The sequence below is a fragment of the Puntigrus tetrazona genome, chromosome 6 (genome assembly GCF_018831695.1).
Source record: "Puntigrus tetrazona isolate hp1 chromosome 6, ASM1883169v1, whole genome shotgun sequence".
Taxonomy (NCBI): domain Eukaryota; kingdom Metazoa; phylum Chordata; class Actinopteri; order Cypriniformes; family Cyprinidae; genus Puntigrus; species Puntigrus tetrazona.
In genome coordinates, this window is record NC_056704.1 from 1,978,636 (window position 1) to 1,994,079 (window position 15,444).

The 15,444-nt window shown below is 42.4% G+C and overlaps 2 protein-coding genes and 1 long non-coding RNA gene across 4 annotated transcripts in view; 2 read left to right on the forward strand and 1 right to left on the reverse strand.

The window, feature by feature from the left end:
* Nucleotides 1-15,444, reverse strand: part of LOC122346779 — an 86,483-nt gene that overhangs the window by 36,208 nt on the left and 34,831 nt on the right. The window contains exons 1-4 of one of the 2 annotated variants that reach the window (XR_006251167.1): nucleotides 9,794-9,928; nucleotides 5,150-5,295; nucleotides 3,334-3,432; nucleotides 2,983-3,226 (exon numbers count right to left, since the gene is read on the reverse strand). This is a non-coding gene — a long non-coding RNA (uncharacterized LOC122346779). Of the gene's footprint in view, nucleotides 1-2,982; nucleotides 3,227-3,333; nucleotides 3,433-5,149; nucleotides 5,296-9,793; nucleotides 9,929-15,444 lie in introns of those variants that run through there. The other variant, XR_006251168.1, reaches the window with a different exon arrangement.
* obi1 (ORC ubiquitin ligase 1) lies at nucleotides 4,262-8,284 on the forward strand. The gene is made up of 6 exons (XM_043241631.1): nucleotides 4,262-4,442; nucleotides 5,177-5,312; nucleotides 5,401-5,492; nucleotides 5,816-6,037; nucleotides 6,539-6,627; nucleotides 6,808-8,284. Exons 1-6 carry the CDS (start codon nucleotides 4,371-4,373, stop codon nucleotides 7,916-7,918), a joined length of 1,722 nt encoding a protein of 573 aa, XP_043097566.1. The 5' UTR covers nucleotides 4,262-4,370; the 3' UTR covers nucleotides 7,919-8,284.
* pou4f1 (POU class 4 homeobox 1) lies at nucleotides 9,447-12,375 on the forward strand. Its single transcript, XM_043241632.1, has 2 exons — nucleotides 9,447-9,864; nucleotides 10,188-12,375. Exons 1-2 carry the CDS (start codon nucleotides 9,451-9,453, stop codon nucleotides 11,169-11,171), a joined length of 1,398 nt encoding a protein of 465 aa, XP_043097567.1. The 5' UTR covers nucleotides 9,447-9,450; the 3' UTR covers nucleotides 11,172-12,375.

Below are 15,444 nucleotides of genomic sequence, written 5' to 3' on the forward strand. Positions count from 1 at the left end.
TGGATGTGACTGACCCGCTTTATTGGGCAGTGAACGATGTGCCTCAGTGGGCGGGTTAATCTGATAACAAGCACGGCCGAAATATCTTGTAAGGAACTAAACGCAATCACTCAGAGGCTGGTCAGCACTCAGACCGGTGACTGTGATTGATACACAGACACAGGAACAAAACCGCTGAGATCGGCTGCGTAACACAACGGCGTCAGACAAGAGCTCCTGCCATGCAAAAAAAAATAGACCGTAATGCAGGTGGACATAAAATATTTGAGATGAAAATGTCTTATTTACACGCGTCCCGTAAGATACGGCCGCGAGGGAGAGCGCTAATAAAACCGGAGGCAAAAAGCTCAAAATTTATCGAGGTCATTTTTTCGTTTTTTGCATCTTATCCGGTGCACATTTTATGTGATCTATGCATGCCAGTCTCGTGACGTTCGAGTTTGTCCTTCCCAGAACAGATTGCCGCAACGCACGTAATGACGGCCCTGCCCAGCTGTGCTTCAGAGGGCCAGCGGATGATAGTATTTCCATAATAATCCACCCTCGGCTCCCAGGGGCCCCTTGAGAGAGGGCCGGATGGAGGAAGAGGGTGTAGGGGAGCCACAGTCGGTGAGGGGGGGGGGCACGAGCGAGTCGTGTGGCTGGAGCAGCCTGTAGGCAATGCAATAAAATCAGCGCACGCTGCTCCTCTCCGCACCGCGACGCACGGCCCACCACTAAAACTGCACCCGCGGAGGAGAATAAATTTGAGGCTGGAGAGAGAAGAGAGAGGAAGGGGGCGCAGCGCAGACAGAGAACAGACTTTCATACTAATAATTGGGACGGCATCCTACGCTCTCCATTAAAGGAGTGTTTATATGCATGTATTCATTTTGTGTCTGGTTTTCGGCAAGCGCGAAAGCGCAAAAACATGTTTGTTTCCTTCACCATGATTTCAATGCGCGCTTTGAAGCTTCGGATCAGAAACGAGCGATGAACATGGAAAATTTCGAATAAAAATTCCTTAATTCGCAAAAAAGCGTTTTACGCTCGCTTGACGTGGTCTTTGACGAAAAAAAGGGTTCGTGCGAATGATGCACTTTTAATTATACTCTTCTTAGTATATAGTGTCAGTTCTAGAAGGATGTGGTGATTTTGTTCTCTTTGACTCGTTGGGTGGAAACGGTGCTCATTCGCAAATGTTTTATGCAATATGCATAAGTCAAACTAAATTCGCGGCTTTGCATGGATACCCGGCTAATTACTGTTCCTGTGTTTTAAGCTGGAACCGAGCATTTTAACATTTCAAAAAATGACATTACACAAGAACATACAATACATTCACACTTTCTTTGCCAGCTTTTAGCACAGTTTCCCACATGTAATTAATTTCAGATGCTACGATTTTCTATTCACGACGTAAAACGAATGTAAAGCTACTGTTCTGAGTTCTTTTTTCCGAAAAGGAATTGAAATGTTTAACATCTAAATAGCAAAAATGCAAAAACACATCCGGCGTGGACATCCCCGAGGATGTTTCTGCAAGCGTTCGGCACAGTTTCTGACACACAACAGATAATTCCAGATCCCGTGAGCTTCAATCCATGATGCAAAACGTAAAGAACCGGATGCTGCTCCGACTTTTAAAGGGCAGGGTTGCGAAAGGGCAATGAAAGGTGTCTGAGGGGGGCGTCAGCTGCGGCTTGACTGTGGAGAGCGAGCCGGGGCTTAGGAAAGAACCCCGCCGACAGCAGGGGCCCCTCATCTCCATGACACACTCTCTGGCACCGCAGCGATCGCGGTCAGGGGCCACGCTAATCAATACGTGAAGCCCGCAGGAGTGCGGGGGGAAATGTCTTAATGTCCTCAAGATGCGCTCGACTGCAGGTTACACTCATTCTGGTTCTCGAGCCACTGGCATGACGTTGGTGTGTGTGTGTGTGTGTGTGTGTGGGATCAGGTGGGCGATAGAGCGAGAAAGAGAGAGGACGGGCTAATTAATGTAAGCATTTGCCAGTGATTAAGCTTTAAACAGAAAGGTCAGCTGAGCAGCGGAGCAAGGCCTGTCCCGGCGCCTTGCTCTTAGGGCAGTCTAAACCTTTCCAGCTTAAATGGTAAAGATGCCATTTCACAATGGGGGAGTATGGGACACATGTAGGCCTGACACACGGGTCACTGGCTCACCACCCTCCATTACCCGGCCAAGGCAAATGTGCCGATCTGTGTCATTTAAGGGATGAAAAATAAAGCCTCGGATGAGATCAATAGATCCTGCGGTCCTTAACCGGCTGTGATTAATTGACTGTCACCAATTAATGGGGGAAAGATTACAAACCATTGTCTGAAGCATATGTGGGCAAAATACAATCTTTAGAGCACTGCGATATCTAATAACATGATTTGAACTAGTTTTTTACATGTTCACGTGGAATCACAAATTTAAATATTTCAACAAATTTCTGAAGCAACGCGTCATTGGTGATTCAAACTATAACCATCGTGCATTGTGTACAACTAACTGGTTGCATATATCGTCAAAACATTATGAATCTCATATTAATTATAATGCAACGTAATATACGCGACGTTTAAAAGTTAAGGGTCAGTAAGATTTTTTTTTTTTTTAAATAGCAAGGATGCAATAAAATGACAAAAAGTGACAAATACGTTTATAATATTGCAAAATATTTCAAATTTAAATATATGATGTTCGTTTCCACTATCCATTCATCAAAATAATCCTGATTTCTGAAGGATCATGTGACACTAAAGACTTAATAAATTGCATTTTAAAATCAATCTAAATGGAAAGCAGTTATTTTAAAATTGTAATAATATTTGACAATATTGAATGCTTTACTGTATTTTTAATCCAATAAATGCAGCCTTTTCGAGCATAAGAGGCTTTCGAACACATTTTTAAAAATTGTACCGACCTCGAACTTTGAAACATCGGTGTGTAATATAATAAATGATTCATCAGCAATCCGAATCAACTCATACCTCTCTCTTCACAACAAAAATAGTGAGCTTGTCATCTCAGAAAGGGTGTTGTAGGCTCATGTGATGAGGTCTTTCACTGCGCTGGATGACTCATTTCACTGGAGACTTCGTGATGAAATGGATGTCTCTTGTTGACACAGCTCTTGTTCCACTTATGAACGATGAAGTGAGTAGCAAGCGATTTTTGTGTGTATTTCTGAGATGCTGATCTCACTGACAGGAGACAAAAGGGGAGGAAGGGGGTCTGTAAAAATAAGAAAACAAGGCAAATTTGTGTTATTATGTAAGCGCGTGCTCAGCAATCTGGTCTTTGCTCACGAGCACGTTCTCTCCAGGAATGTTTCCACATACAGATGTCCGATTCGGAGTTTCAGACCTCCTGGCGTACAGTCAGACCACTCGTAGTCTAGACAAAGTCAAGTCGCCATACGCTGTGTTGACATGAAAGACCTGCAACAAATGACAGTAATGTAGTCGCAGCACCAATAGCCCGCTTGATGCAATCAATGTACAACATTGTTTTGCATCAGTTCGATGCTAATGAAGTTATCTCACAGGCGCTCAGCCACTGGGTCTGTCATTATGGGATAATAAAGCCATCATTTGGCGATGACCAATGAATTATGAGATCAAATAAAAATGAAGTAAAACCCAGGCTTGCACTGTTGTGATAAAATTCTTGAAACAAAGAGGCAAGAGGCATCAGCAGAACAGGAGGGACAAAACTTCAAACAGTATTTTGGATATCAGAAAAAAAATTTGACATCAATTGCTATTAATTTACATACATTATTTTACAACAATTAACTACAACATTTATAAAAAAATCCCCTTCAGGACACATTTTGAAATGGATCTCACTCTGATCATAAAAAATATACCCAACACCACTACCAATAACAATGGCTATTATTATTATTATTATTATTATCTACTAATATTACATCCACTAATCTAATAATGCACCAATTATTATACTATTAGTACTAATAACAAAAAATGTTACTTTGATTATTATTATTAGTAGTATGATCGCTTGTTGTTATTGTTGTCAGTATTTATTGATAGCATGCATTACCATTCTTTTTAACAAAAACTTTTATCGACATAATCGATTTTATTCCGGAGTATTAATACAGTCTATTGTTTACTTTCGAATTGGCACAAAATTCTATAAAAATAAGATTTATTACACAAGAATTTGCGTTCCTCGAGAAACGCATTAATAATTTAAGCTAGCCTCCGTAAGCATGTGCCGTTTTCTACGGAGAACGCGTTTCGTTATAGTGGATTAGCACCACTCGCTCGCCGTAGTCGCGCGCACCGCTCGTTACTTTGTTTCTGTTGGAGGGAGTTTTGGATCATGTTTCGCGCGTGAGGACTAAATCATGGCGCAAAGTTTTCAAAACGTTACTCTTTCACTGACTTTACCGATATCCTGCCAGATTTGCCTCGGAAAGGTAACAAACTTTCAAAAAAAAAAAAACTTTAAACACGCGACAGAAGAAAATACACACAGAGACTCGTGCAGTGTGTGCGAGAACTTCATGTTTTTTTCTTTGTTAAATTACAGGCATACCTAACGTAATGCATCGCTTTTTTCTTCCTTCAATGAAAATGTGCAAATAGGAGCATATTATAGACAACAATGGTTCTATAACTTAAAGCAGCGATGGTTTTTGTACAGTAGCTCATTCTGAGGCACGTTTTTTTTTCCTCCTAAAACACAAAATAACAATAAAGACCAGCCGGCACTTGTCTGAACGACTGTAAACGGTTGTATTTTATGTAGTTATTGAACCTCTGGAATATTCACAGAGAGTTATGATAAACAGTGTTGGTATAAAATGGGCCAGATGAGGTAGGAGCGTTAAAGTTGTTTAAGATTCATTCACGGCGAGCTATTTAAAACATTTGCGAACACTGTACTTGACATGTCATGTATCACCTGATCTGATTGGTCAGAGTTTAAGGTGGGCAGGGCAGATTGCGTCAGAGCAGCTTTACAGGGATGAACAGGAAAAAAATATACATGCATGCATGCATTGTGATGTTGTGTTAAAAACATTAAATAATTAAATAGGCATTTGATTATTTGTTTACAACTGTTTTTTGTTTCAAATGATCCCGTATGACTTGATATGAACAGTTATTACTTTGCATTTACCTTTTTGTTCGGATCTGCACCTCAAAGGTCCGGCAGCCGGTCATTTGTTGCAACAACCATGTGTTCTGCTCCAGCTGCATCAAAATGTGGCTGGAGAAGAGCAGTCAGTGTCCCACCTGTAGAGTGGCCATCACCCCAGAAAACCCCTGCAGAGAAATCATAGGTAACGTCAGCTGACCTCGCGATCATCGAAAGGTTTCGTGCGAAACGATAAACGTGATTTAAATGTCTTCCTCTGTGCGTGTTCGCAGGAGCCACGACTGACTGTGAGTCCAGCGAGAGCGATTCTGTGAAGAGACGTCTCCGAAAGACTCGAGGAGAGCTGCTTTTACGGGAATACGAGGTAGTTGTGGTCAAACACACAGTGAAACGGTTTGAGGAACATTTTTTTGGGTTGCCTTTTCCTGTATAATTGCCCTGAATACCAATTTTGCCACGTTTGAATGAGTAACACGAAATTCTGCAGACTATAATAAATGCAAAAGAATTTTAAAAACAAAATCTGGTCCATTCCGTGGGCCTCATCATAACTTGAACTACTAAGGCACTACTAAATTTGACATAACGCATGTTTCATCACAATGTGTCTGTAAGAAATTGTCCCAGCTGTGCGACGAAAAACAGGAAGGTTCATTCAACTGAGCTTATGAATCATCTGTCTTACAGGATGAAATCGAAACCCTCTTGAAAGAGAACGAGGACTTGAAAAGCAAAAACCTGAGCCTTGAGATGCAACTTAAGACGGCTGTGGAACCGAGCACGGTCTTGGTTCCTCAGAGTGAAACCAGTCCCGTCGACCCGAGCGCTCTGGAGGAGTCGGCCAATAAGCTGAGAGCTGCCAATGACCTCTACAGGAAGGTCAAACAGGACCTCGAAAGGCTAAAAGAAGTATGTGTTTGCTTTTTCGAATGCAATACAAATTGGTCACAGAAGCTCATAGAAATATAATAAGATGGTTTAGCCATTTTAAAACACAATGCATTCATCGACGGTGTTTATTTGGTTGTCTAACTGAAGCTGTAATGTGTCTTTTTGAAAATTCGATTAGTGAATCATGCACATTTTTTATATATTCTGGGTAAATACATGAAATTAAGTGTTTATTGCTTCTGTAATGTGAGAGATTTAATGTCTCATTTGCCATTTATTAAACTATTTTAATATTTGTGGGTATTTAATAATGAATAAATGTGCATACTTAATAATATACTAAATGGTTTTTAAATGTACATACCAAACCTTGAGATTTTATATATATATATATATATATATATATATATATATATATATGAATTTTCACTGACCACTGGAAATATGGGAAATGTGTTTGTTTCCTGTGCTTAAAAAAAAAAGAAACTATTCTGAATGCAACATGCTTCTTTCCCTCAGGCTAACAAAACTCTGCGCTCCCAAACTTTTGACTTAATCCAAGAAAATATGCGGCTGAAAGCCGAAGTGGACAGCAGATCTCCTCAAAAGTAAGCACACTTTTCCTGTTATGATGCTTGTGAGGTGTATCGACTTGCGTTTTAAGTTAGGTGTAAAAAATCACAGCAACAGATGGATCATTTATATTGGTTATTTTATGTTTGTTTACGCGGTATTAGTAACTCAGATGTAAAAAGTTACCTTATTTGTGGTTTGTGTTTTACATTGAGGTTCGGCAGGTATACCGTTGCAGCTCTTGAGGCTAAAATTCATCAGTATGAGCGGGACGTGGCGCAGCTGAAAAGAGCTCTGGAGCGCAGCGATAAATACATCGAAGAGCTTGAAGCCCAGAACCAGAGGGACGGCCCTAAGACTGAAGAAGGTGTTTGTTCAAACGCTGCCTCGGGAGGGACTCAAAACGGAGGGATTGAAAGAATCGCCCAGATGCGAAGGAGCCTGAGTGAAATGGAAGAAACTTCTGTTTGCACAGACCTGGACCGAAAGTGTTCAGAGCTCTGCAACAACCACGGGCGCCTCCTGACAACATCTGATGCGTGCCAAAGGGTAGGTTTTCTAGGAGGGACCTTGACTCCACAGAACGATGGACTCACAGACGTTACGGTTCCCTCTACACCCTCCTCGGCTCTCAGATCTCTGAGCTTGAAGAGTCCTGCTGCGGCTTGTAGCGACCGAAAGTTAGGTCTCAAACCTCTCACTTACCTGAGAAGACTCAGCTTTGATGATTGCCAGGGCCCAACCAGTTCATCCTCAGTCAACCAAAGCCCAGGGTCCTTCCAGATCAACAAAGGTGCTGCTTTTGGTGAGAAAACCACTGTGAGTTTGAACAAAGAGGTCTTGTGTGGAGGCTGGATGGACTGCGGACCTGATCTTCCCCGTTTGGATGAAAACCGAGAGGAGTTCAAGCGCTCCGAGGACCCTGTGGGTAACAGTGAAGCTTGTATGGATGCAGCGTACTTGGACAAGATCTCTGAGCTGGACTCTATGATGGCTGAAGGCGAGAGCTCCTGCGGTCAGGTCTCTCACCTTCCTCCGTCATCACCAATATCATCTTCATCACGATCTCCAGACTTCGATGCCACCCAAATACCGGAACTGGATTTCTGTAGCAACCTCTTGGCCGATCCTGGAACAGCAAGAGAGCACCAAAACACGTCTTTAACTCAGGAGACCACCGCCGCGGCTTCAGAGGAGGAAGCTTCAGTCGTTGAGTTCAGTGACAGAGCTGGAGTTACGGTGGAGAATCTCACACAGCCCACCAAGCGCAAATGTCCCCCAGGATTGTCCATCTCCAGTCCATCGAAAGTCTCAAAACTAAAGTAGAAGCAGAAGCATCTCGAGTATTTTCCAGCATGGTCTCCATTTTGATCTTATTCACTGGATTTACTTCTCAGCGACTTTTTAGGAGTTCAACAAGATTTAACGGCCTTTCCTTTCTTTCCATCAGAGCTTTTTATTATGAATTTGCCTGGCTGTTCATTATTATGACAGCAGCGTGTGCTGGATCGTATGTTATAAAAACCATTTCAGCATCCTGAGGGGATAAGGTGTTAACATTACACTTTTCACTTGAAATTAAACAGATTTTTTTTCCTATTGAATTTCAATGCTTTTGTGCTTGTACAGAATTATGTGGCATCTGAATAATTTTGTATCTGAACTGTAGAAACAATAAATTATATTTGTGCAGAAGGTTTGAAAATATTGTCATTTTTCTTTTTTTTTTTTTAAGTGTTTCTGCGTTGTACTTGGATGTTGTCTAAATAAAACAGCACCGTTACATGCATACAAATTACGGTTTCATTTTCAAGATTTAGTGTTATGACAAACGCTGTGATTGTCACAATTTTAATAACAGTGCACGCGAAAACATGTCTCTCTGTGTTTAATGGGGAATTATTCCCGCGTCATCACCGGAATACTAAACAAATCTATTTAATATCCACCTCCTGCAGTCTTTTAAAGAATTAATTAATGCTAGTGAATTAACACTTCATTAGCACCAACTAGAAGCGTTAGGCGATTAAAAATTCATGCCGTGATTAGAGTTTAGTGAAATATACATGATAGTTAAAGTTGCGTAATCAATCAAGACAATACCACCATGCCTCGCGTTAACACGAGCGACATTTAAACATCCGGATGCAAATTCTGCTTCTGAAAATTATACGAAGACGCACGGATTATATTTTGATGTCGAGGAATTTCATTTTTACGTAAAGTACGCATAACCTCTATATGAACCGCTTAAAGCGATCTTCGTTATATGATGTTTTTATTCGTTTTCTTTCCGTTTATTTTACTTACGATAAACGTTGCTCAATAAATCAACATCATAAATTAACATCAGCTAAATAGAAACACCCGAGCTCGCAAATTCATCCGAAACGGAAACGAATACATGATTAACATTCTGATTACATAGATTATTTTTTTTAATTCATGCACGATTTATGAAAAAAAGCTTAAATTGATTGCGTTGTTTTCCGGTATAACTATGCATGTTTCATATACGCTATCGATTTCATTCTTATAAGAACAATCATTTAAAATGATTTAAAAACGCACAAATATAACAGTCGTTTTAAACAATTATTCCAGAAGATCGTCTTTAACGTATTTTAATGCAATGCACGCTGATTTAAAAAAAAAAAAAGAGAGAGTATTTTAAACAGGCGGTTGTTAGCGGTTCCGCCATCGACGTTTAACGCCACTACGTTCTGAGTCGGTGGCGGCGGCGCGCAGGCGCGCAGAATCCACAGGTATATGGAAGGAAGCCCCCTTCCCCTCACCGTCGTTAGGCCGATTTACAGTTCGAGGAGGACATGAGACGCGAAGAGGCGCGATGAGATGAGATGAGAGGAGAGGAGGAGAAGAGAGTCAATCGAGCTCGTCTCGCGAGAATAGGCGAGGCTGCCGGACGAGATGTGAGGGACTCAGGTGTAAGAGCGCTCCTCATCCACACACAGCACAGCCAAACAGAGAGAGACACACATACATACACACACACTGCGGGCATCTCCTCTGTACCATCAGCAGCCGAGCGCCACCGCATCCGCCTGACTGCTGCGAGACGCCAGGAGAGGCGCCGCCGGACTCTCGCTTTGCTTTTCGCGCACTTTATCTGCGCCGGATTCCGCGCAAACATGATGTCCATGAACAGCAAACAGCCTCATTTCGCCATGCATCCCAGCTTACCTGAGCACAAGTACACAACTCTGCACTCGAGCTCGGAGGCGATCAGGAGAGCCTGTCTGCAGACTCCACAGGTAAACGAGCTCCAAAAACTTCTGCGTTTCTCCTCCCGCGTTCTTCTCCTGCGCGCGCGAGGAGGAGCGCTGGAGGCGCCTACACCGCCTTAATGTTTTTTTCATGTATTCCACAGCAATCATCCGCACGCCTGTGATCTTTTCTGAAGGCATGCTCACTGAAGGCTCAGGCTTCAGCCTTTTTTTGTATTAATTTTTATGACTGGAAGCCTCTTAAAAGGAATATTCTCTGTGTTATGTGTGTTGACACTATTCCCCAGCTGACATCTCCCCTTTCTTTCCCTTTCTCTTTCTCTTCCCCCCCGTCTCCCCGACTCTAAAAGCTCCAGAGCAACATCTTCGCCAGTCTGGATGAGACGCTCCTGGCCCGCGCCGAAGCTCTGGCGGCCGTGGACATCGCAGTGTCCCAGGGTAAGAGTCACCCGTTCAAGCCCGACGCCACGTACCACACGATGAACACCGTGCCATGCTCGTCTGCCTCCACCGTGCCACTCGCCCACCACCACCACCACCATCACCACCACCACCACCAGAACCTGGAGCCGCCGGACCTCATGGAGCACATCGGCTCGCCGTCGCTCGCGCTCATGCCAAGCGCGCACGAGGGGGCCGGCGGAGGCGGCGGAGGAGGCGGCGGCGGCGGGGGCTTGATCTCCACGTCGGCCCACCCGCACTCCCACATGCACGGGCTCACCCACCTGTCCCACCAGGCTGCTATGAACATGAACTCGCCGCTCACGCACCACGGCCTCTTGCCGGGCCACCACGGCGGTGCGCACCAGTGCGCGCCGGGACTCGCCAACAACGGACTGCCCTCCATTAACGACTCGGACACGGACCCGAGGGAGCTGGAGGCGTTCGCGGAGCGCTTCAAACAGCGGCGGATCAAGCTCGGGGTGACGCAGGCGGACGTGGGGGGCGCGCTGGCCAACCTGAAGATCCCGGGCGTGGGCTCCCTGAGCCAAAGCACCATTTGTCGCTTCGAGTCGCTAACTCTGTCGCACAACAACATGATCGCGCTCAAACCCATCCTCCAGGCGTGGCTGGAGGAGGCCGAGGGCGCCCAGCGCGAGAAAATGAGCAAACCCGACATTTTCAACGGCAGCGAGAAGAAGCGCAAGCGTACCTCCATAGCGGCCCCGGAGAAGCGATCTCTGGAAGCGTATTTCGCGGTGCAGCCCCGGCCGTCGTCGGAGAAAATCGCGGCCATAGCTGAGAAATTGGACCTCAAAAAGAACGTGGTGCGAGTATGGTTTTGCAACCAAAGACAAAAACAGAAGAGGTTGAAATTTTCCGCGGCGCACTGATGGACTATACACAGCGAAAACGAAACTCACTGACTTTTTGGGGACCAAGGAACGCCGCTTCGGCTCGAGCCGCGCGTGTGCCCGCGATCAGTACCCTTTTATTTTCACGACTCGTGTTTCTTTTCACTGTACTGGTGAATGTGAAAGTATGCAAATAACAGGTAATCCAGACGAACTACTTCTCTGCGGTTCAGCTCCACTTAGATACACCCGGCTTTATTATTTCCTCCCCTCCCCGCGACGAATGACGAAAAATAGCCATTGATGGATTACCTCATAGTTTAACTCTATCCTGATTTATTATTTATTGACTGATTGATTTATTTATGTATTTATTTACGTCCGGCATATTTGTGTATTTATTCATCCGTGGCAGGGGAACTGCTATATTTTTGATTATTAAACGTGTTCAAAGCGGATCCCTCCTTCGCAGTGTTGCTGATGAACTGATGTGATCGGTCGGTGTTTCAAAGGTCTGCTCTGATGAATACACGAATCAGCAGGAAAAGAACATTTCCCTTTTAAAGAATAAAGGCGGCAACCACCGCGCGTATTTGCCGGCATTGCACTGAAATCTACTGTTATTTAGATTGGTTAGATATATCCAAATGCTTTTGTATATATATATGAATATACGTACAAACGACACTCGCTCACCGCGCGAAACTCGATTCCCGTTCGGTTTTTATTCTTTTTTTTAATTCTTTTGGGCGAATCGGAATTCTTCCTCTGCGGATATGAATCGACCCGCACGGTCACACTCTAAAGGAAAATCGAGATACCGTTTCGTTTAGTTTGTGTACTTTGGTTTGCAGCGCAAACATTCTATGCATTGAAAGAAAAAGAAAAAAAATTTACCAAGCACTACATAGAGTATCTACTGGTAGACCTTTGTGGATGGTGTAAGTCACTGTTTAATGCCTGTTTTCGCATAAAGACACAACGTTGTTTGTCGTGTTGATTGTTCCTGAGAGAAAAAAAAAAAAAAAAAAAAGTTGTAATGATTTTTATTTTGTGCACAAGTATGTTTACAAACAGCGGCCACGTGCGCGCCATCACGAGACGTCTCACTCTGTCATACCTGTGCACCTGTCTGCTGTCTCACCGTCCCATCATCAGAACTTTTCTCCATTCTGTAAGCCAAATCCAGCCGCGGGGACCCACGTCCCGGCAAATCTTCTAAATAAACGATGGAAAATCAAAAGTGGAGGCTGTCATTGAGGCGCGAGCAGAGACACCGGCCTGTTATTTGCATTTACACGCCTACTAGAAATGGTTTATGATTCAGAATCAGCACCATCTACACCGGTGCATTTCTGTAATTCGATTTAATATAGCTTGCATAAAGTATTCGTTAAATACCAAAAAAAAAAAAAACCACACAAAGTTTGATGCCGTTATTAAAAAGCAACCGATAATTAACACGCAGTGTTATTAATTAAATAAGTGATTGCAAAACAACCAATATTTTCCCAGTCATCGTGTGTTTTGAAAGGGAAAATCGGCCCAGTAATATTTAGCTATTCTTTCTTTCTTTCTATTTCTTTCTTTTCGCTTTTTTTTCGTTCTCGCTCGCCGTAATTTGATTGGCTTCCTCATCTTTGATATACAGTCATTACTATGGAAACGTGCATTATTTATACATTTTCTCTTCGTTTCCACGATCTGGAATTCTCAGTGTAGACTGTGCATTCCGTTAGGGCGGTAAAAACAGTTTCTTATCCCGAAATACATTTTTTTTTAACTGTTAACAAAAAAATGTCTTCAGTTTAACAGGATAAATTGCAAAATAAAAGACACGAGGGTCTATAATAATAATAATAATAATAATAATAATAATATAATAAAAAAGTGATTATATATACAAAATTATATTCGTGATACTTCGGCAATGGTTCTACTTGAGCATTAAATTTAAATACCCTTACTACGGTTTATTAAATAATTCATGCTCTGTGGTTTGGAAAATTAATAAACGGAATACAACAAGACACTAATTAAAAAGCTCGGTAATTGTTATCGGCGCCCTAATGGGATGTTAGTGTGTCAAACAAATGGAATTTTTGGCCATGCACGTGTCTGCTAAATGAGGTAGGGCGAGAATTACATCAGATCTCCATCTGAACGCAGTTCTGCGATTCCATATCTGCCTATAATATATATATCTATATCAGACGAAACTCTGCGTATTATTTCCTCCGAGCAGAAGCGAAGGCGGTGGAAAAGAGGACGTTTTTTTTTTTCCCACCCTGCCGAACTGACAATAAACATTTAATGAAGCCTGAGACCAGGCCGTCTCCAAACCGCGTCTTTTATTCACCCTCACAATGACTAAAGAAAGGCGTCTAATTTCAAAAGTTTGTTTATTCATAAAATATGACACCGCGGATCTTTCTCGCTCGTAATATTGAAGAAAAACGCGGGGGGGGTGGGGAGCTTTACATTTTGCTGCCTTTAAAAAAGATATGTTATATGTAGGTGATGCAATATTAATCGCGCTTTGCTGATATAAAATGCAATATTTTCAGACAGCTATCGGGGTTTTTCAGGGAAGCGCTTGATGAAAGCAGGTCGCAGCTGCAGTGCTGCTGGAGAAAGAAACATTTATTGCTACTGTTTGGCTTTTGGCAACGAATAGAAGAACGCAGTGAGTATATGGACATTTTCTTTGGGAAATAATGACTCGTTTGATTTGACTGGCGCTAAAAGTGTCCCGATCTAGACGCGCATTTGGATTGTTTCGTAATTCGACGCTTTATTAGGAGAGAGCCGGCTTTTCATTTTCGGCTTTAGTGCCATCCGACAAGGCGCACAACACTTTCAGATTGTTTTCTATTTCGTGACAATTTCTGCAAACGAACATCGGAGAGAAGAAATCACAATTAGTAGCTATGTTTTCTTCTCACACTGTAAAATGTTTTGTTAAATAATATCAAAACGTATTTAAATGAACTCGTTTATTAAAGTCAAATGAGTTATTTAATATCGCTGCATCAACCTGACTACAATAATTTACTTTAAGAAAACATTTTTTTTTTTTTTTACAATTAAGTCAGCTAGAAAACCTTGCTTTTACAGACTTTATAATAAATTATCCTGATATTTCGATGATTTAAAATCGATTTTTAAACCGCGTGGGGTTTTAGTAAACACAAAAAGCGCCACCTCGCTAATTCTGCCTTTTAAATGAATTTTAAAACTTCCTCTAAAACTACATTTTGCCCGCGTTTGGACGCCGCCGAAAAGCGCGAGCGCCATATTTCAGCACCACGAACAGCTCCCTCGCAGATTGAAGAGTAATGCATTATTGAGAGTCTATATCAAACAGCTCTAGGGTGCTGCTGTCTTTCTGCCTGCACTAAAGCCTCTAATATGTTAATGGCCGGAGGGGATGCCGCAGGTACAGATCCCAGCTGCTTCATGAGCCATATGTCAGCCGGTTTGCCTCATGGATCTATTAATCAAGAGATACTTCATCAACACAACTCAACGGCATCCCACCCTCAAAGTTCAGCTGCTACAAACAGCGACAAACAAGAACACCGGCAAACCCGTTTAAAGCAAAAAGAGAATCGCTCAGCGGATGGATGTGAAAAAAAAAGAAACAATCGGGGAAAGTTAAAAACGTGAGCTGTGCCGTTGTATAGGTTTTTGCACGATGAGGATATTTGATAAAACCGTATTGGTTACATTTTTAGCCTTTGATAAAAAAAATACATTAATGAAAAAAAAAAATCTTTTTAACACATAGAGATAATACAGATTTTAATGACTTTTTAAAAAAAAAATCTGAGCAGAATAAATCAAATCAAATAAATAAATCACATTTGAGTGTTTATATGTAATGTTTTTGCTATTCACATTATAATTACAATTTATTTTTACTAAAAAAAAAAATACAATTTAAATAAGCAAATCTGCAATCTGGCTATATAAGGGGGCATTAATCATTTATTATTATTTTTTAATAAGCATGTTTTTAATTATTCGGCCACTGTAGCGACCAAAGCAGGCTGTTTTATAGGAAACACGTGCACGCTGAGCAAACGCACGGCTCTGTATTGCTTATAACAATGTCCATGAAGGGTGGCCCGTGGACGAAAATGTCAAACAGGGGGTTGGGAGAGCGAATCCTCCGGATCTGTGTTCATTTCCAACTTGTATTTATTCAGTGATCTTCAGCATCTCGCCGGCGACGAGGGGAGGCAGGCTGTTGACACAACGGCGTATTTCAATCACAAGGGGTTCAGAGTCAGACCAAAAAGCTATTTGT

What these genes read in the sequence shown, in the direction of transcription:
- pou4f1 (XM_043241632.1), top strand. Translation starts at nt 9,451, where the DNA reads ATGAGAGGAGAGGAGGAGAAGAGAGTCAATCGAGCTCGTCTCGCGAGA. An exon ending in CCTGTCTGCAGACTCCACAG is followed by an intron (nt 9,865 to 10,187) that starts GTAAACGAGCTC and finishes CGACTCTAAAAG; the next exon opens with CTCCAGAGCAACATCTTCGC.
- obi1 (XM_043241631.1), top strand. Translation starts at nt 4,371, where the DNA reads ATGGCGCAAAGTTTTCAAAACGTTACTCTTTCACTGACTTTACCGATA. An exon ending in TGCTTTTACGGGAATACGAG is followed by an intron (nt 5,493 to 5,815) that starts GTAGTTGTGGTC and finishes TCTGTCTTACAG; the next exon opens with GATGAAATCGAAACCCTCTT. An exon ending in GACAGCAGATCTCCTCAAAA is followed by an intron (nt 6,628 to 6,807) that starts GTAAGCACACTT and finishes TTTTACATTGAG; the next exon opens with GTTCGGCAGGTATACCGTTG.